General features: G+C 34.5%; 1 protein-coding gene across 6 annotated transcripts in view; it reads right to left on the reverse strand.

Annotated features, from left to right (window-relative positions):
* Positions 1-21,582, reverse strand: part of LOC128244592 (kinesin-like protein KIFC3) — a 45,075-nt gene that overhangs the window by 9,308 nt on the left and 14,185 nt on the right. For 5 of the 6 annotated variants that reach the window (XR_008262955.1, XM_052962588.1, XM_052962586.1 and 2 more), the window contains exons 4-21: positions 20,956-21,345; positions 19,093-19,255; positions 18,311-18,370; positions 14,676-14,764; positions 13,857-14,046; positions 10,028-10,311; positions 9,690-9,824; positions 9,128-9,328; positions 8,294-8,446; positions 7,689-7,829; positions 6,893-7,432; positions 6,298-6,386; positions 5,780-5,918; positions 4,098-4,209; positions 2,844-3,025; positions 2,274-2,378; positions 1,767-1,894; positions 454-571 (exon numbers count right to left, since the gene is read on the reverse strand). Coding sequence is in view for 5 of the 6 variants with exons in the window: in XM_052962588.1 (XP_052818548.1) it covers positions 454-571; positions 1,767-1,894; positions 2,274-2,378; positions 2,844-3,025; positions 4,098-4,209; positions 5,780-5,918; positions 6,298-6,386; positions 6,893-7,432; positions 7,689-7,829; positions 8,294-8,446; positions 9,128-9,328; positions 9,690-9,824; positions 10,028-10,311; positions 13,857-14,046; positions 14,676-14,764; positions 18,311-18,370; positions 19,093-19,255; positions 20,956-21,345 (3,219 nt within the window). In the remaining variant the exon portion in view is untranslated. Of the gene's footprint in view, positions 1-453; positions 572-1,766; positions 1,895-2,273; positions 2,379-2,843; positions 3,026-4,097; positions 4,210-5,779; positions 5,919-6,297; positions 6,387-6,892; positions 7,433-7,688; positions 7,830-8,293; positions 8,447-9,127; positions 9,329-9,689; positions 9,825-10,027; positions 10,312-13,856; positions 14,047-14,675; positions 14,765-16,546; positions 17,146-18,310; positions 18,371-19,092; positions 19,256-20,955; positions 21,346-21,582 lie in introns of those variants that run through there. The other variant, XM_052962591.1, reaches the window with a different exon arrangement.

Consider the following 21,582-nt stretch of genomic DNA (forward strand, 5'->3'; position numbering starts at 1 on the left):
ATACCTACTTTAATGAACAAACAGCAACTGGCAGACACTCTTTAAAACAGAATTTTGAAAAGCCAAGTCAGAAGTCATTTAATTTTGTTACAAATGCTTTTCGGAAAATATTGTATTTTAAATTTATTAAATTTATTTTCAATGTTGAAGCATGTCTTTGTAATAAACATTTGCTTATCAAATCGCAATGAGATCTTGCCTCATTGACGACTGGGCTACAGAGTGGACATCTTCATAGCAAGGTCCGGAATATGCTGGGCTTTGTCTTGATCTATTCAAACGAGTCTATGTTACAAACATTTGTTCATTAAATCTCAAAGTCATGCCAAGTATGTTTTGTCATGGATATCATAAACGCAGATGTAGTATTAGTTGAAAAACATCATTTCTCTACCATTAATGTAGAATGTATTGAACTTGCTAACATTCCGCAACAACCCTCGCTGTTCTTACCTCATTGACATCAGCAACAGACTCTACTTGTACAAAACACAATCCTGGTATATGGTAGCCTCCGTCTGGATTCATTTTAACCTCCATCTTGTAACCAGTATCTTCTCCCAGAAGGTCTCTGTAACAAATATTTATTATGCATTTATATCCAATATCCCGATCCATACTAAAATTACCACAAGCAAGCAAGCCCTGGTCAAATTCCAATTTTATTTTGGATTTTAGAGCAAGGCTGGTTGATTTGTTTTACATCCAGCCCAAAGTCACTACCGGGTAAGTGTAAAAATTCCAGCTTGTTCATCCAAAAGTCTTATTTCCATGACTGAATTCTTGCAATCAAACAAGCTTTTGGGGTCGTATTCAATATAATTATCATCCCAGTTCCTTAGACGTTCCTCACTGATTCAATTCTGTCCATTGGCCACTTATTTTTACAGTCCAATAAAAGTACTCAAAATCCTAAACTCAAAATTAAGTGAAAGCTAAGATGGCTATTGAATACTTTTATTTTTTATAACCACACTCGAACAACTATAGGATGTTATATCATTCATGATAAATTGCTCCAGAAAATTTCTGTACTTTCTCCATTCATTGTATTGTACATATATGTTATATGCTATGAACATTGTAAAATGTCTTGGTCTTCTATGGAGCAGACACCGACCCTCATCTGGGTTTTTTTTCTTCTGTAAAACAAGGTGTACAACTTAATAAATATATAAGCCAGAGTTATGGACCATGCTATACATGTGACTTGTGTCTCTAGAAACATGCACACCAAGTTTCATTAGAATATCTAGAATGTATTCTAAGTAATAGCTAAGGTAAAAGATTTTCCATGATGTCGCCAACGCTAACACCAAGGCTATGACAATACCTCAAAAATTTTCCTTCGTAAAACAGATGAGCTTAAAATGTTTGTTAAGCAAAATAGAAGTTGCTTTACAATTCAACATATAATTAATAACAAAAGTTCATGCATTTTCATGAGAGAACAGCCAATATTTTTTTTTTGTATGTTTTTAATTGTTGCTACTGCTACAGTTTCGCCAAATAGAAAGAACTATCGCGAGATCTCGTCACATGATTTCAATCCCTCTCAATTTTGGCGAGAATAATTCACAAGGATAACGATGACAAGCAAGTGTATCTAAATTCCTAAGAAACAGAGTCATTTTTTTTTTTTTTCATTATGGAATTAAGTGTTAGGAATTAAAAGTAAAAACATACTTGAGCCCAATTTTGGAATTGGGAAATACCAAATAAATTATTTAATAATTGTGGCCTCATCATACATTAATTATTCATACCTGATCATTTCATTGTATATCTCCAGCACACTGACATTGATGGAGTATTCCCAGTCATGCCTTGCCGCTGTCTCTTCAAACAACAGACTCAAAGCCCTCTGGTTAATACCTGGATCATCCGCAGTACCCTGCCAATTAAAATACATACAATATTATGTATTCAAAAGACAATTGTCTTAGGGAAACTGACAAAAAAACTGTTATCAATGTTTCACAATCAGGCCAATGTCTGCATATTAAATGTTGGTATTTTTCATCAGAACAGTTCTGTTAAGGTTACAGAATGATAATATTCTAGCTTTCAAATGTCTGTTCAGCTAAGTCCTGTTTTAGTGTTTAAAGCAAACATTGCCATTTCTGGAATCAAATAGTGGTTGAATGTTTGCAATAATCATTCCAGTACACTGTATTATTTAATTTAATTATATATTTTGTGCATTATATCACCACTTGCAGTTTTTGAATTCTAAATTGAAAATACAAGTAAGCCATTACGGTCATACTTACCTCCATGGTGTAAGTTTTTCCACTGCCTGTCTGTCCGTATGCGAAGATGCAGACATTGTAGCCATCAATACAGGAAGTGACAAGTGCTTTCACCTCATCAAACACCTGAATTGAAGATATACATGTATTTTGCTTGTCTTCATGTGTTTAATGTTTTCCACAGGCTATCTGTCTGTCAAAGTCAATGAAATTAGACTTTGGGATAAACAAGCCCGAATTCTTGTACTATTGCTTGTTATAAAATTTTCAAACAAGCCCTGTTCTATAAAATTCAAAAGTTAAGCAAGCCCAATTGATATTTTTAAAGTGCAGGGTATGCGGCCATGTGTTAATTTTGACTACTGCTGTCAGTAAAGATGCACATGTTAATGTAGACGCTGAAACAAGATTTATGGAGAGCAAACACTAGCGTTTATCTAGGAGTTGTTTTATTGACAGTCGAAAAATGAAATAACTCCAGAGTTATGGGCATTGCTATAAATGCTGACAATGACCTTCACCGACTTTTATCTAATGCTATGAAAAAACCTACGCATGTACTTCAGAAACTAATAAATTACACCGCCTCACCTCTGGCTGTGAGCAGGATTCTCCGAATACCCTGTCCACCTCAAATGTCTGTGTTCGTCCCTTGCTGTTAATGTACAGTAACCCAGAGTCATCCTGATCCAGGGTCACAATGTTGTCCGACTGTGGTCCACCTCCATCCTCTTTGATGGTTGGCCGGACTCGGCAAAACACTCGAATGTTACCTTTGAACAATTAGACAGATTTTTTAGTTTATACTCAGAAATATGACAGTCAGATGAACAAAACAAACAGATCATAATTTGGTAGCTCTTTAAATTATAAGCGTACAACAAAATATCATGAGGAATTTTCTTCAATCATTAAGTCAACATTACAAATTAAATGGAACATTTTACTGCCAAAATCAAATAAACTTTGTGTAAACTGAACAATCAACTACTACCGTATTATATCATGTATAGGACGCTAGCATAGATAGGACGCAGCCAAAAAAATAGTTGAAAAAACGGGTAAAAACCCTTAATATATAAGATAGGACGCAGCGGAAAAATGTCAAAATCGGAGCCGAAAAATTGAGGTTGGGCCTAAAAAAAAATACATTTGGTTCGGGTTACCCAACCCTACCTATGGAATAGGTGCCAACCCTACCGTTTTTATAGTCAGTTTGAAAAAAAAATGAAAAACTAAAAAAAAAAAAATTTTTTTTTTTTAGGCCTTGGTAAAGTATTTACAACATATTGAAGTAAAAAAAAATGTATGTAAGGCATATTTCGATAACTGTCTTGTGTATTTCGATAATTATCGTCATATTTCGGTAATTTAACATTTCGGTAATTTAGTGTACATACACAACAATGATATAAGTCTTGACATTTTGAGAACATTCACACATATTATTTCCGAAATAGACATTATTACTATTCAGAAATATAGTTTTGATAAAGCTTTCATACAGAACGTTGATTTATAAGATTAATCCATCATTTATTATGATTTTATGTGAAATCATTACGGGGTATCATAGTTTGAAGATAATGTTAGTGTTTTTGTTATTATTTCAAACCTTTACCTTCAGCATAATTTTAGATAGTTTTAAATACTGAGATGCTTTTATATGAAAAGTTCATGTAGAGATTTAACAAGACTCTATCAACACAGTGTCACTTTTGGTTTGCCAAACAGGAAAGCTATGACTTAAGCATCACATTTAGGTGACTTTGTTTCAAAAGTTTTCCATTTGAATCATCCCTGCTGAAACCAAAAATGTATATAAAGCACAATAAGATGCCTTACCTTTGAGTTCCACAAGCTCATTATGGTATTTCTTTCTAAGTTTCATTTCACGCTGGTACTTTTGAACAAGCTCCTTATTGTACTCGCTGACTCCAGTGATGGCAGCCAGCATCTAAAATGTTCAAGGAAACAATTTAAAGAGAAATAATTAGCAAGCTCATTGTGGTCATCCTGCCAGTTTCATTTCACTCTTGTATTTCTGTACGAGTTCTTTACTGTACAAGAAATAATTAGCAAGCTCATTGTGGTCATCCTGCCAGTTTTATTTCACTCTTGTATTTCTGTACGAGTTCTTTACTGTACACAATGACCTCTTTCATGGCCGACTGCATCTTAAGTGCGAAATGTAATGAACAGTCACAGAAACATAATAAATAGAGGATATTTGTTTATTTCAATGTAAGATCGTATTTTATTTCATGAGTGTCATAAAAAACATATTTTCACAAGTGGCAAAGCCACGAGTGAAAATGTAGTTTGTTTATGATCACAAGTGAAATTAAATACGATATTACACTGAAATAAACAAATTTTCTGTTCCTTTTATGCTTATTTCCGGAGTTTTATTTGTTTTTTATTTATTTCTGAATTACCCCCTTTTTTGAAAAGGGTGGGCTTTACGCCGCTACCCGTGGGGCGCCCCTCATGCATAATTATAGCTGTCAACTTTTCTACTTTCGGTTTACTGAGAAATAGTTCTCTGCTATTCATTCTTATAACTTAATATTCGCTTGTTTTTTATTGCAAAGCTTTATGAACAGTAAACAATGACGTATTATTAGTGCACATATGTTCCAAAAATAATGAAAACGCTTTTTATTTTAAGATGGACATCATAACCAAATTACTACGCCGCTATTTAAAGAATGAAAATTTGGAAGGTCAAATGTGTTAGCAAAACAAATGTGGATACTCATTGGATTTTAACCATTTTTCTTAGTTTAAGACTGCATGTACGTGTGTTTTTATGGTAAGTTAATATTTAGTCATCTTACTGTCAGAGACCAGTCTGTTTCGCTTTAAAATGTTTGTTTTCCAGATAAAGAGTAAATTCCACGCTAGTTCGTTGACACATTTTGAGGTGTGGGTGGGGTAAAAAATATCGGACCTATCTGTAAATTGTTGTGTGAATTCTCCAGGAAGCTCAATTTACATACTCCAATGGTTAACAGTTCAAAATACATTTGAACGATGATATAAAATTTTATTTATGTTCGAACAGTTGTTTTTGTCTGTAATTTGTTTGGTATGAAAGCAAATGTTCGAACATTCAGCTTCAAAGATCAGTAAAATGTTTGATAAACGGGATAACCGGTAATAAACGGTAAGTTGTTGATTTCCAATTATATATTTATTTAAATTTATAAAACATTTCTTTTATATTTTTTTAACATTTTTTTTACATAATTTATTGAAGTCCAGTAGGCAAGTACATGTAACAACAAAGGAATTTAAAGTAGTTCTGAAAGTTGATATTTTCACTCCTTATTTTGCAGTGAAAATATCAAATTGATATTTTCACTGTTGGTATTTCACTGGTTAAACCCCATATTTCATCGAAAAGCATGAAAGAAAATGAAATATACTTGTGAAATAAGTAACTATTCATAATACCCTGAGTCCCTTTAAACAAGGCCCATGCTTCTACGAGACTGTACTTTCTAAGCTTTACAACAGTGTACCTGTTTTGAAATCCCAGCCACAGTTTTATCGATCATTTTCGGGAAGCGCTTGACCTCCTTCTGCAGTAGAATGTATGACTCTACAAACTGGGACAGGATTGGCTGAATCCCGGTCAGCTGATCTACTAACTGCTCATACCTGATAACATAATTATATGGTCTTTTATCTTATCTTAATTTTACAGAAATACTGCTTAAAATGCATTTGGTTTTTTTACTTAACCTACATATTTGTTAAACTAAAATAAACATTTTAAGTCATTTACAAATGAAATCTTATCCATTATAAAGCTAATGAAGTAATTGCAGATTAATACTTGCACTACATTGAAGGATTTTTTTTATTGCACAACTGTTTCTAGGCTATTTTTTTAATTTCCTATGATTAATATGGATGCATGCTTGTACACTGTATATAAAATAGGGAGATTTTGGCAAGTGCATCAAAATTTGAATTCTAACACAAATTGATTTAACATTAGGATTGTTAATTTTTTCTCATCCTATCATTACCATACCTTGTTTCCAGGTAAGACATTTTATCTGCAGTAGTTTTCCGTTCATGGTTAACAGCTTCTTCTATCTGCTCTTCTATATGGGATGTAAGCTATAGGGTTGTAGAAAGTAAAGAAATATTTGAAAGAGTACATATAAATTTTCTTTTGGAGTGAGCAGCTTGCTGACTAAAAGGCTGAAAAAGGCAATAAAAGATTGAACAAGTTTACGCTGACTTTTATAAGGACAGGTCTGGAGTTAATAGAATTTATCATCTTATACCACAGCATCAATTTTTTTTTAAAATAAAATAGACCCTTCACTACTTTTTAGTTTTGTATACATCAATTTTATCTTCACAGAGACCACAAGTATGGTAGTGTCATTGTATCTTTTATATTTTAGCATGTCATTGTATCTTTTATATCTTAGCATATTATTGCATCTTTTATATCTTAGCATGTTATTGTATCTTTTATATATCTAAGCATGTTATTGTATCTTTCATATCTTAGCATGTTATTGTATCTTTTATATCTTAGCATGTTATTGTATCTTTTTGTCTTAGCATGGACAATGCAGAAGGTCATCAATAACCATTTTGGTAAATAAGCCTACCCTATCAATTTCATCTCTGTGCTCATCCGTCAGTTTTTCCTCCAATGCTGACAAGCTAGTCTGTTTTTCTCTCTGCATCTCTTCCCTAGTTCTATTCACAGCTGCACTTTTCGCAATAGTCAAATCCTCTTCGAGCTGTTTATATTCTATCTTACATTTTTTCTCCAGTTTTAACATGTCCGCTTCAAATCTATTCAACTGAATCTTTATTTCCTCCTTCAAGTCATCATTTTCAGCCTCCATTTGGGAAAGCCCTTTAACCTTTTCTTCCTCCATGAGGGAGAACTCTTGAGCCTTTTCTTCTTCAAATTTAGAGAGCTCTTCATTGAACTTATTCATCATGGCCTCTTTTTCAGACTCAAATTGTGAAAGTAGATGGTATTTTTCCTCCATCTTTTTTGTCATTTCTTTTTCCAGCCTTTGTTTTACGTTGACTCTCGACTCCTCCGACTCCTGCAGTTCTTGTTGATGTTTGTCATTGAGCGACTGAACTATGGCCTGCAACTCTGCCTTGTGTTCCACTGAGAGTCTGTTTTCACACTGAAATATAAATGGTCAATGGAATGATGCCCCATCATCTACCAAAGGAAAACGTGTTGTTTGTATATTTTTTTTTGCTACCTGTTTTTTTTTAAGATTGAACCCTTTTTTTTAACAAAAATCATTTGACAAAGTTAAGCAAGTCTAATTTTTTCTACGGAGGTTTGAATTTTTTATTCAGCCAGTGGAATATTGAAATGATTGTAAGTAAACCAATCAAATATAAGTATCTCATACTATTAACAATCTGCCTTACATCATTAATTTCATCATGTTTCTCATCCTCTAGTTGTTGCCGTAGCGTCGTCAATGCTGCCTGGTGGTCTGTGTGTTGGGCTTCCAACTCCTTCCACAGGTCACTGTCTGCCTTCTCCTTGGCAGTCTCCGTCACTGACAGCTGTAATAAACGACCTGAGTGTTTAACAAGAAATATCAATGATTTTAATGACTGAACAATATCAACACCACTTGACATTAAATCTTGTTAAAGAACCTTTACAATTTTATTGCTTTCTGCATGCATATGAAGAGATCGCAAAAGAAAATTGATTTCTACATTCTTATTGGCACAGTGGGTTTTATTTTTACTTTTATTTTTAATAAATCTGACAAAATGTTGTTCAATAACATGTATGGTAAGGCCAATGATTACTGATAAGGGAACAGGCACCTCCTACCTCTCTAGGCAAGATTTGATGCCTAACCATGTGAAACGTACAGTTACCCCAACAATACAAGACCCCATTCACACAAGTGTCAACAACTATTTTAAGATAATCTTTTCATATTTTTTTGCAGTTGATGTGAAATACAGTTTAAATCATAAATCTATAGCAAAAAATGTAGACTTGCATGACTAACCATTCTCTCCAGGTATCTGACTTGGTTCTGTGCATCATGCAGCTCAGTTTTGCGGGCATCACAGGTATGTTTCAAAAGTACATTTTCTGATTTGATGGACTCATAGCGCTGCCTTAAGCTTTCTGATTCTACCTGTTTCACCTTGGTAACAACCTGAAATAAGTATCAATTTTGAATAATAAAAAAATGGACAAACGTACACCTTTCATTCCCTATGTAAGGTATACATACATACAAAATCATAATTCACTTGTACTTTTCTTGCATCCTAAGAGAGTAAGACAAAATATGACCATTGACACTATTAAATTTCACCATCTTAATCAGTCATTTGAAAAGAAGGCTGAATTGGTAATGACTAATTAGCTTTGAAATTGTAACAATTCAGAGTATGGTTATTCAAGATTTCATCAAGTCACATATCTCATGTGTAGGACCTAAATTGCACAAGTATAGACCATTGTTTTAAGTAATTAGATATAATCAACTATAACAACCAGCAGGAAATTGTATAAACCCAACTAAGTTTTTGGTTTGGACAATTTGGACAAAGTTATCCAAAATGTTAATTGATTGGTCAATATTTATCCAATAATAACTACTAACCAATCAAATTGTTTTTATGAGTCCACTAGCCAAAAGAATACCTATGAACAACTTATCAAAGTTGTATTTACAATTGGCTGCTGGAGACTTTGCCTGAAGTGAGAAGATATAAGCCTGCATACATCTGACTTGGCCCTATAATCTATAATTATGTACCCACAAAAATGTCCATTCTTGAAAGATTCATGCACACAAATACAATTATAATAATTTCATAGTACCACCCACCTCAGGAGACTTGGCCTGAAGAGAGAAGATCTGAGCCTGCAGATCTCTGACTTGACCCTGTAATCTCACGTTCTCCTGTCCGAGGGTTGTGATCTCACTTCTGGCCGACTCCAGCCCGCCAAGTTCCTCACTCCTTGAACATTTCTCTTCTTCCAGCTGGGCGCAGGAGGATTTTAACCTCTTGATTTCTTCTTCTAATTGCTGGTTATATGGTAAAAAAATAAAGTAGTTTCTATATACATTTACACAAGCATCCATTCTTAATTAAGCATAATTTGTAGAAAGTTATCTCATTAGTTGAAAGGTAAGTGTTTTTTCCACTAAAATAAGCAATGGATATTTACATTTAGAATATTTCGTTTTCCTTTTTTTTTTGTTCACCCGTATTTAGTCATTGGAATTGAAAAATAAACACCACTTTGTCATGATATAGTTAACCACTATGGAAAAACACTGTGTCACTGGCTTGGTTCGGGCTTGTGAACTTGAGCCAGTTTTAATCACTGGTTCAACTTTGAGCTGATGTATCAGTTGTTGGCAGTAAAAACAAGTCAATATTCACCTGTTGTCTATGAGCCCCCAGTTTTGAGACAGTGAGAGCCTTATTGTGGTCATTTCTGGCATCAGCTAACTCATCTTGTAGTCTTCGTCTGTCTGTTTGCAGGCTTTCAAGTTGACGTTCAACGTCTGCCTGTACCTACATGGAGAAGAACAGGGTCATACTTAGTTGTTTTACTTTATCTATCATGCCTCCATTATTATCTACTTGTTTAAACGTTCTGGATAATGTCTTACCAATTATATCCATAATGACTACAGGTATTTTAAAGGGTCATATGGTACTAAATGGAAATGCAGGCAGTAACCACAACAGAAACAGTTATCTGCTGTCACTCTAACCTTAGATCCACAAGGACAGCCTTGGTTTTGACTAGATGAATTATTATCACAAAATCCATTTGTAAGGACCAGCCCTTCTTTTGATTGTTCCTCTTTCTGATTTGTCAGTTCAAGTTGAACCTCGTCCAGTTGGATGGCAAGCAATGCTTTTTCCTCTTGTAATCGCCGTATGTCATCTATTAAGGCAGAGATGTGTTCGGACTGAGGTGGCGGGGTAGGAGTGGGGGTTGAGGCGGGTGGGGCATTTTTGTTTCGCCGTGTGACACGCTTTCGAGGTGTTGATGCTGGAATGAAAAGTGAAAACCGTTAGGGGCTTGTACTATTCAAATCAACAATCCAATAAATTGATCAACTCATTCTGAATGCCTTGGATATATCCAAACTTTTCTCATGATAGTTTAATAAAAATTCATTTTTATGACGTCAGTGGTCCATTAAATAGTTTTGGCCTGTCCGTACCTGTCCGAAAATATTTTATGGACAGCTGATGACAAAAAAGCTGTTCGAGTGCTGGTTTGTGTTTTTCACAGCAGCAAAAAAAAAAGTTAACATGGCAAGTGCTTTAAAAAAATATTGAATGGTAATATAAAATGTTTGTATAATACAAGAAATATATTGCACATCACATACATGTAAGCCTTTGGGCATTTATAAGGAAGAGCCAGTGATCCCTCAAAGGTGAATGGACCGAGGCATTGTCATATGACCCTCAGTGATGATGTTATTTTCTTAATTAAATGTATAAATGAACATTAGACAATATCGTAAGATCTCCAATTAAATACTAAATGAAGTCAGTGTCAGAAATCAAACAAGAGCTGTCGTAGAACAGCACGTTCATCTTAGAAATGAATACAGTATATATGTGCCTGTCAAAAGCAAAAAAAAACATAAAATCAAATTAACAGTTAAACAAGAAACACCACAATGCGATGAAACCAGAATTTGAATGATTAACTTCAGATATTGGTGTGAGATTCAGTTTGGTCGCAATATGTCAACCCAAACTGAAGTTATTCAGCACCAACCATTTTTTTCTTTTTTTAGTAACAGTGACCTTGACCCTAGGGGCCCCACAGGCGATCCCATGGAAGGTCTCCATCCACTCTTCCTTCATACCAAGTTTGGTCACTTTGTCAATCCTTACTAAAATCATTAGATACCAGGTGAGTTTAACGCCGCCCTCTAAGTCATGAGCCTCAAGGCCAAAATACAGTATGACTCATGATCTATTTTACAGTGAAGTGCAACATTAATAATACGATGTAAACAAATTTCAATATTCATATGATGGCATTAGTATTTACATATTGTTCAGACAGTAGTAATCTCAAATATGTATTTGGCAATGTTGTTAATGCGAACATATTTCTCTGCAATCACAATCTGTACAAAAAGAAAATTTGAACAGAATGTCTCAAACAGCTTGTAAGTTATTAACAAAAACATAAAAAATAATTAATATGTGTAAATTCAAGTATACAAAGGGCCATAAATCTTTCAAAAACTTAAGCATTAGTTACATAACTTGTCACAAAAAAGGGTCTTGGTACTGTGGGGAAGTTTAGATAGTCACAAAAAAGGGTCTTGGTACTGTGGGGAAGTTTAGATAGTATGAATTTAATATCTTGAACAGCTGCTAAGTTATTTATAAACAAGAGGCACATCAGTGCCTGTGCTCCACTGGCCAAAAGGTTCAAGCAAAGACCACCTAACGAACATGTTCGTCAAGTTTCATAGAAATACAATCATCAATTTTTGAGAAGTTATTTAAAAAAATTTTTTACTTTAATAGCTCTGGCTGCCATGTTGTGCAGTGGACCGAAATGATTTGGGCAATTTGAGTAAAGGAGCACCAAACAAACATTTATGTCAAGTTTTATCGAAAAAAGGTCATCGGTTTCGACGACAAGTCGTATAAAGTTTTTTTTATTTTTTAGCTCTGGCAGCCATGGTGTGCAGTGGACTGGAACCATTTAACAAATTTTGGTTAATGACCACCCAAGGAACATTTCTGTCAAGTTTCATCAAAATCTGATCATCGGTTAACATTTAATCTGAATAGATTATGAAGCAAATATCTAACCTGAACAAGAACTGACGAGATAGAATCGACTTGGTGTTTCACTTACACTTTTCGGCCATTTAAGTTACTAAAAATAGCTGTTTCATAAACTTTCAGAATGTCACTTAAACGAAAATTAATGTTCAGTCTATATATACTTTCCTATGTCTAAATGTAAGGTTTTTAAATTGATCTTTTTGTGAGAACTTTATGCTTATATGTTTACTCATAAATTATTATTGTTTAAAAATTATTTAAAGATGCTATACGTGAAAAATTAAGACATTATTTTTTTTTTCTATTAAAGGGAGGTAATTCAGTAGTAAAATGTAATCAAAGCTATTAGAGCATGGCATTTCTTTTCTAACCATGTTGATATTATTACAGTCTATTCAAGCAAGATGCCTTTTGTTTTTACATAGTACCCATAGGTTCTGAAAAACAAGGAGCACTATTCCCAACAGAAGGATGTCACTCCCTATCACTGCATGAGCATCATAATAAAGAAATGTTTACTCAAACTGCAAGCTGCTCAATTGAAATAGGTATTTACCTCAAGCATACAGTTTTATAATGTGGCAAAATAGTCGGACTACTAGATTGTCATTCGGACTAGTAAAATATGCCATTATGCTAGTCCAACTGGCTAGTAGGTTAAAATGTTTTTCATGAAGACTGCGGACGAGAAGTCCTTAAAGGTTTTTCTATTTTTAACTCTCGCAGCCATGTTGTGCAGCGGACCGGAACCATTTGGGCAATTTTGGTTAAAGGGCATCCCGATGAACATTTATGTAAAGTTTCATCAAAATCTGATAATCGGTTTCTGAGAAGATGTAGTTTAACGTTTTTTTCTATTCTTAGCTCTGGTGCCCATGTTGTGCAGCAGACCAGAACTGTTTGGGCTATTTTGGTTAAGGACTACCCAAGTAACATTTCTGTCAAGTTTCATTGCAATACGATCATCGGTTTCTGAGGAGAAGTCGTTTAAAGGTTTTTCTATTTTTACCTCTGGGGGCCATCTTGTACAGTGGACCGAAACCATTGAAGCAAATTTGATAAAGGACCATCCAAGGAACATTTCTGTTAAGTTTCATCAAAATCTGATCATCGGTTTCTGAGAAGATGTTCTTTAAAGGTTTTTCTATTTTTTTGCCCTGGCAGCCATGTTGTGCAGCGGACCGGAACCATTTGAGCAATTTTGGTTAAGGACCACCCTAGGAACAATTCTGTCAAGTTTCATCAAAATCTGCCTATCCGTTTCAGAGGAGATGTCGTTTAAAGATTTTGCTATTTTTAGCTGTGGCGGCCATATTGTGCAATGGACCAGAACCATTTGAGCAATTTTAATAAAGGACCACCCAAGGAACATTACTGTCAAGTTTCATCAAAATCTGCCAAACCGTTTCAGAGGAGATGTCGTTTAAAGATTTTGCTATTTTTAGCTCTGGCGGCCATATTGTGCAATGGACCGGAACCATTTGAGCAATTTTGGTAAAGGACCACCAAAGGAACATTCCTGTGAAGTTTTGTCAAAATCCGTTTATCAGTTTCAGAGGAGATGTCGTTTAAAGTAAAAGTTTACGCACGCACGCACGCACGCACGACGGACAATCTGTGACGACATAAGCTCCATGGCCTTCGGCCAGTGGAGCTAAAAACAACAACATAAAACATGTGGACAAACAGACCAACACATGGACGTACAGGGTGATTACTATAAGGCACCTGCAAACTATAGGGCACCTGCAAACAATTGTTTGTTACCTATTCCCTCTTCTAGTTCCCTAATTCTCTCCTCCTGCTCATTAACAATAGCTTGGAGCGTGTCAATCAGCTGTGTTTTCTCTTGTTGCTGGTCCTCATGAGTTTTCCTGATAATCTTTAACTGTTGACGCTTGCTTGTCTCCTCACGTTCAAGTCGCGTCTCATATTTTCGGATCTTTTCTTTACAGTTCTGAAAATTTTGTATATATACTATATATATGTTAAAGAAAAGAAAAATTTCAGTAAACAGACTAGGAGTTTTTCCCCATTGAATGCTATTTTTAATGAGCAAAAAGCAGGGGGTAACTTAAGATGTTGGGAGGATTTCAAAGGGTTCTAACAGCTGTTAATTGTCAATCATGTAAAAATAACAAGGGCTAATATGATATGGTATGATCTATAACTTGTGATGTTCCAATGATCGATTATTATAAAAATTGATTTGTTGGGCCTGAAATTGGCGACAATCGATTGTATTTTGTCATAATCGATCATTCAAGCGGCAAGTTGTTTTTCTTCTTTCCTCTCGATGTTTTGGTTGGGTTAATTTCCGCCAATTTTCTCCTTTGAGTTCATTTATGCATTCGGAAGTAATCAGTTGTTATCGTTAACAATATGGCCGAAAGCAACAATAACACTAAATAACTTCAAACTTACGCATTACATAAGAATAGTTAAGGATTACAAGTTATTGAACAAGAATAAAACGACAATTAAGGTTGTGTCAAAAAACAATTATACTATCGATAATTGGTTACTTGAGTGGAACTGATTATCAATAGTCAACATGAAACGATTCCTAACACTATAAATTACTACCTTAATGAGAAGCAAGCTTTCATCCCTCTGAGCATTTTTCACGGCCAGCTCCTTCTGTAGGGCACGGAACTCTGCCAGCGGAGCTTGGTCTGAAAGAACAAGACATCAGTGAAATATTTCATACAGCAATGTGATGCAAACCTATTAAATACATGGTTACAATCTTGTTATCAGTAATTAACATTTTCCATCAATGCATTATTTAGTAACTAGTTAAAGGTTTATCACTCAAAATGTATGTTTGCAATACATGTGTATGTACTGATTTTAATGCTTCACTTTCACAGATTGATTGTTTTGATTTATTTTTGTCTTGGAATGAGTCCATTTTCAGAAACCAGTGTGTTAAGACTTCTGACAAATGAGCAGATCCTAGTTTTCATATTTACTTTTAAAAAATTGATGTTTTATGGCCAAGAGCGTTACTAGCGCTTTTTTTCAGCAGTTTACCAAACAACTGAGGTCTGTACTATTGTGAGTCATCTTATATGATTGAATTGAAGGCACAGATGCTAAAAAGAGCTGATTCAGAGACAATTTTTTTTTTTTAAAAAGGTCAAAACTGTCAATCTATGAGAGTGCAGCTTTAAATAGGTGTATCACTTTAAATATCATTATTTTAATCAATATTATGGAATTGCATCAGCCCAACACAACAATGTTGTCTATCATGTGATTAATGTGTAGAACAATAGTCCCTGAACCATTCAGATATTACTCAATACCACTTATCCTGTATTAACAAAGTTATATATCCCTGGTTATAACAGTTTTTCAAGCTGCGTCTGTCTAGGACGGATAGATGAATTATTTATGAACCCATAAAGGTTCTTTTTTAAATATTTTTGGGGGGTGTTTGACTCATTTTGCAAGAACTCTTATCGTGATATTTTGGTTTTGGTCAATTCCAAGGTCCATTTGTAATTTTTTCATTTCTTACGTTGATATTTTGTCTGTTACTAGATGAATAATTGTTAACATGAATACTCACACAAAGGCAATCTGGCATAATATTACATAAATTGATGGCATATATTATAATATAAGACCTTTTTTAATCTCTAAATCAATGTCATGTCATTTGATTGCCTGAACAAAATCCAAACAAATGAAGAGCTACAAATAAAAAAAATAATTAAAGAGTGTTGAACGCCTTTAAGTAATTTTGTAAAGCGTATCAATTGTTAACCTTAATTTTATGAAGTAAAATGTAATGTTGATTGTTAAAGTGTACTGGCACATTAAATTGCAAACGCACACATTATAGACCTGATCCTAAAAAAGCAGAACTTAATCAATTAAAAACCTCCCAGTGCTTACTTCCCCTTGCATTATCAAAACTCTATGCTCATCAAGGGAGAACACTGCGTAGAAGTTTAATTCATTCTACTTCAGTTAAGGCAAAACAAAAAAAGTTTGTTTCAGGTAACCAGACCCTACCTAATAAAAGCCAGCGACTCTAGATTTTTTTTCAAAAAAACCCCATAACAAACCTCTTCCCACCATAAACACATTTTTTTTATAAACATAAACTGTCATTAAATTTTTACAGAATATAGCTCCATGACAACAGCAATATATGAGTGAGATTTGCCAAAGATAGTGCTATTTACAAAAATATTTTCTTAACATAAAGCATATTTGAAAAAAAAAATCATAAAAATCCCTACCTACCCTACTTAGTAATTTTAAGAATGTTTCCCTAAACAATTTTTTTTTAGGCCATCTTCCATTTAGTCAAAACAGTTGTTCCGAAAAATTTATTGTACTAACGGTTCACACTCTTATAACAATTTTTATTTATACTGATAAGAACTGACGTTTTATTTTTGCATTTTTCATTATTTAAGAAATGTACACTCAATCCCTACCATTAAAAAGTTCATTTTTATTCTGCAGTGAATTAAATCCAATCACAACATGCTGTTTACACATTTTTGCAAAGCCACAGTTTTCGCATCTTGGCAAAGAAATAATACTCTTAAACATTGTCCAAGAACATAACTTCCCATGATGGCCTATGAATTAAATACATTATATTCCTGATCAAAAACACTGAATGTTTTCGCAGAATGGTGGAAATAAAGAATGTTCTAGCACAATCTGTTCCATGCTTTTAATGTGCTGGAAATGACTGTTCGTTATTACAAAATATTTAAATAATTCCATGTTCACAAAACACTTTTTTTTCCACAAATATTCCATGGTGTCAGCATTCTTTAGACTTACATCATCCCAGTACCTTTGTTAGTATTGATATTTTTAATAAATATGTACTGTACACTGAACATAAGATAATGAACATTTTATTTCCAAACACAGACCAGACGACATTCAGAAATAGAAATGTTTATGATCTCTCATTCCAATAGTCTCCTGTAATTTCAATTCCATAGGAAGCATGTCACAGCTTCTCTTAAATAATTTGATGCCATGAAATTCTTCCTTTAATACTGCACATAACACTCTTTATCTAGAAAAGCAATCACACTGCACAAATGACAACGCAAATTCTCTGCAAAACAATTCTACAGACTGATGCAAATTGCGCAATAGGAAAGTGAGTGAGTGTCTATGTGTGTTTGTGGGGGGGATGCTCTTGTCTGGAGTTTCGGTTACCATTGGATTGATAGAAGAAGAGTATTGATTAGATCATAGATGAATGTCTAACTGATATTTTAATCAGTCATGAATGTGTACACACAACTTGTTGCCTTAACAGTCCTCAAAATTATACTTATGAATGATCAAACCCAAATTCTTACATAAGTACTTGGCATATTTTTTTTACATTCATCCTTTTTGGTAATTTAAGAAACTGTATTAATTGTGGTGAATCTTATTTGGGAGTAAGAGTACATCTTTAACAAACCGTACTATATAGAATACAAAATTTTGGGTAAGATAGTTTTACCAGTGCTAATTTTGTCCACTGAAATCATTAAATGTTATTGTGCTGGAAGTATTGCAAAGTACTGGTACTAGATGACAGAGCAAAAAAAAATTTTTTTTTCAAATTTCATCATTTTCTGCTCCACTACAAAACATATCAGTTTTTCCAATTACTTCAAAAACGTTGATTTTCTAGACCAAGTCAGACTGCTTTTTCTGCTCAAGTAGTTTCTGTTGATTTTTCTTGACAGCTTCATTAGGTCAAGCTGACAGAAAGACGATATCCTGAGAGCCTTTGCTTGCTGAAAGACGAATCCTAAAAAAATATTTGTTAACAGCAACCTGAACTAATCACTGAAAAAGCACCCAAAATCTGTTTCAAGACATTCAGAGAAAGCCAACATATTTTTTCCATTATAGCTGTTCTGTATCTAAGGGCTATTCTATTAAAACATATTACTTTCCACCACAGGAAGGCACATTCCAATTGGACATTCTCCATCCTCATTTAGAAGTTTGTTTAAGCGTTTAGAAGCAAAAAAAAAACAAGCTGGAACCTACCTCTATAGAATTTCTTTATTTTGCCTTTCTAAGGGAGGGTGGGATGTAAGTTAAAATGGAACAGCCCTAAGTATCAAGTCATCACCCTTTAAGATAAATTTTCCAACCAACCAACACACTGAAAACATATGGGTTCGGCCATTGGAAACAAGTTTATCTCATCAATGGCCTACGTTACTTACTGCAATTGCCGCTTTCTTCCTCGTCTGATGTATTTTCTTTATCACTCTCAGAGGGGGCATCTGAAATAAAAGCAATGTCCATTAAACCATTAAACTGAATGAAATAAGATTGTATCTCCCAGAAAAACTAGCAATGTGCCAATACGACATGGATGCTACAGAAATTTGGAGATAGACAAATCCCTCATCCCAAAAAACTAAGCTCTGAACATGAGTTTTAAGTTGTTAAAAAGTTTAAACCCATTAGGCCATCTCAGAGGTTGGCAATGTTTCAATTGATTAATATGCACTTCTTCAGTGTCATGTGGTAATCGGTGAACAAAGTAAACTAATCAAAATAAAAAATTATCTATATATCAGCAATTTTCATAGAAATAAAAAAAAAATATTAGAGGCTCTTTCCAAAAAAAAGCAAAAGTAGGAAAATGCTGGAATGCTGGAGTGCTTGGGACACCATTACCGGCCCCAATTTCTAAAATCTTCATAAGCTCAACATGCTTAAGTATTTTATTTCAATTAGACAAAACACATACTTATATGTGACTTTTGTAAATTTATACAATATGGTTTACTGTGATAACCATATATAAGTAATTCCTATTTAAAGTCTAATAACTCTTAAATAATTTTATACTAAACCAATTAAAGACAAAGAAAAATAGTGAGATTAGCTTATTCCTGTTATTAGGGACTTAAGAAGTTTTGAGAAACTGGGGCCTGGTTTCTATCCTGAAATATTATAAAGCTTACATAAATAAGTAAAAATTAAAGGAACAGCATACCACTCTCAGTAAACCCCAACTCCTTCTTCCAAATCTCATGTCTTGATGGAGACGGAACGGCCCTATTTCCCACAATCCTTGGCTTGTGAGACATGGGCGTCTTGAACACTGATCTCTCCTCCTTTGTCATGATTGAAGAGTGACTTGGGGAAAGCACCTGTCTCTGTTATAACACAATGATTACAATATATATGAAAGTGTTTAACATTTCTAAATTCATTGATAATAAGTATGGATTTGTCTTTTATAATTTAATACAATATTGCCTAGAAGAGTAATAGGCAAAACTCAACGTATACACTATTTGCCCAAGCCTGCTCAACATTTTGAAGCCATAGCTACAGGGCTTATTCTGTCCATTTTGGGAAAAAAATCTTGACATTTTAGGAAAACTTGCGAAATATGCCGAAATTGGGAAATTTTACAGTTAAAAGAACAAGTTTGCCAGTCGTCTGCGAATAAGGAAATTATTAAATACTAGTGGTTTTTTTTCCTTTTAAAGACCTGAAAAGGCTGAAATATCAATTGCAATAAATCATGACAGATAATATTTCATATTGACCTCTGAGGCCAAAAAAAAAAATAGATGTGTTTCTGGTGGCATGGTAAAAAAAAAGAGGGTCGGTAGGTAGGGATTTTTTTTTTTTTTTTTTTTTTAATCTTTTATCGGATCATAATTTTGGTTCTTCATCTCATTTATACATCCAGATAAAATATGAGGTGTAAAATCAAAACTTGCACACCTGCTGGAATCACAGGGATACTGCAAACCAATTGAATTAAGTACGCCCTTGGCTGATGTATAATAATATGTTCATATGAAAGGAGAGTGTCTAAAACATCCCACAAAAATTGCAAGTTGCATTGCTTCAGAATGCAGACTACTTTTCACGTTTCACTGAATCATCAAAGACTCGAGACACTTTTAGTTTTTTTTCTTACCGAAACTTGTGCGTCGATATTCCCTTTTTCTTGACCATGGATTTCTTCAAAAATATTTCGGAAAGTAGCATTTGTTGGGACTTTTTTGATTTGTTTTGATCCCGGCTTGTGTTCGCAAGCCGCAAGCTCTATAGCGATCAAAAAAGATGAGATATTATTGTTATCATCCGTTAACGCCGCCATTTTGACGCTAAGCTAAAGTATCGGCGAATAGTTTGTGTCGTCGCCGTCTAACATTTACGAATTTTAATATCGTTGTCGTCTTAATTATCATTTGAACCCGAGAACATCGTCGGCGTGGGTCGAAGGGTCATAAAAAAATTACGGTCGGCGGTAAAAAAATACGGTCGGTCGGGCCACCAGAAACACATCTATTTTTTTTTTGGCCTGAATATGAAAAAATCAACATTTTTTTTTGTTCAAATACCCCCATTTTTTTTTTTTATTTACTTTTGATTTGGATTTTTTTCAGAAGATTGGGGAAAATATCTTATATTTTGCTTTGTGAATTGGTCCAATAGTAGACTCGTGGGCACTTTAGAAAAGCCTTGAGCTATACCAATAGGTGCTTCTAACAGTCATATAAAATAAAACAAGAGAAATGGGAACATGCACCAAGATTCATCTCACAGAAAATGCATGGTCTAGCTATGCCTCCAGAAATTATGCATTTTTCTTTTATATTAAACATGAATGGAACTATATACTGATATATATGGACAACAACTTCATAACAATTAGATAGCAGATTGCCATACAGGTATTATATAAAGGGGGGTTTGGGAATTTCACAGACCTTCTAAAATGCATTCTGGCCTTTCAGAGATCTTCTAAGAACCCCCACCAATCCCACTGAAAAAAACTAATTGGAATAACATCACTCTCAAAAGTGCCCATGGAGTTTAAAAAGTGAATTTTAACCTGTAATGACTGTGGGGTATTCATTGGTGTGCTTGGCGTCAACACAGCTCGCTGGAGGGGCGTTGTCATGGGTGTGTTCACTGGTAAAGTGGGCGTACATGTGCCGCGTCGTGAGGGCGTGTTTCTACCACTACCGTTACTGATTGGGGTGTGCAGTGAAACCAGGGGTGAAGATTTAAGGGGTGTGGTCACTTCTACTGCAGTGCCATTGGTGGTTAATGGCGTTCCAGTGCTGCATAAGATTCGCCTGGTTGGGGTGTCAGCTCGCCTGGTTGGGGTGCCTGCCCGTCTGGTCGGAGTGCCAGCTCGTCTGGTCGGGGTGCCATTGGTGACAGGGTTGTGTGAGCCATTTATGGGTGTGGCAGGGGTCTTTTGTGGGGTGCTTGGGGTCTGAAATATGTGATGAAATGTGAAATCAATATATAAACGTGATTTTGGACTTTATTTGACAAATGATAACTTAATGTTAACAAGCATTTTCAGTGAAAAGATATCCCCCGCCAACGATGGCTTGTTTGTGCTTGATGGCTTGTTTGTGCTTGAAGGTTAAAAAAAATCTCAGAAAGAATAAGATAAGCACATTGGTTTTACTGAGAAATGGCTGCAAACAATGATTTTTTAATAAAT

This window comes from Mya arenaria, chromosome 8 (assembly GCF_026914265.1).
Source record: "Mya arenaria isolate MELC-2E11 chromosome 8, ASM2691426v1".
Taxonomy (NCBI): domain Eukaryota; kingdom Metazoa; phylum Mollusca; class Bivalvia; order Myida; family Myidae; genus Mya; species Mya arenaria.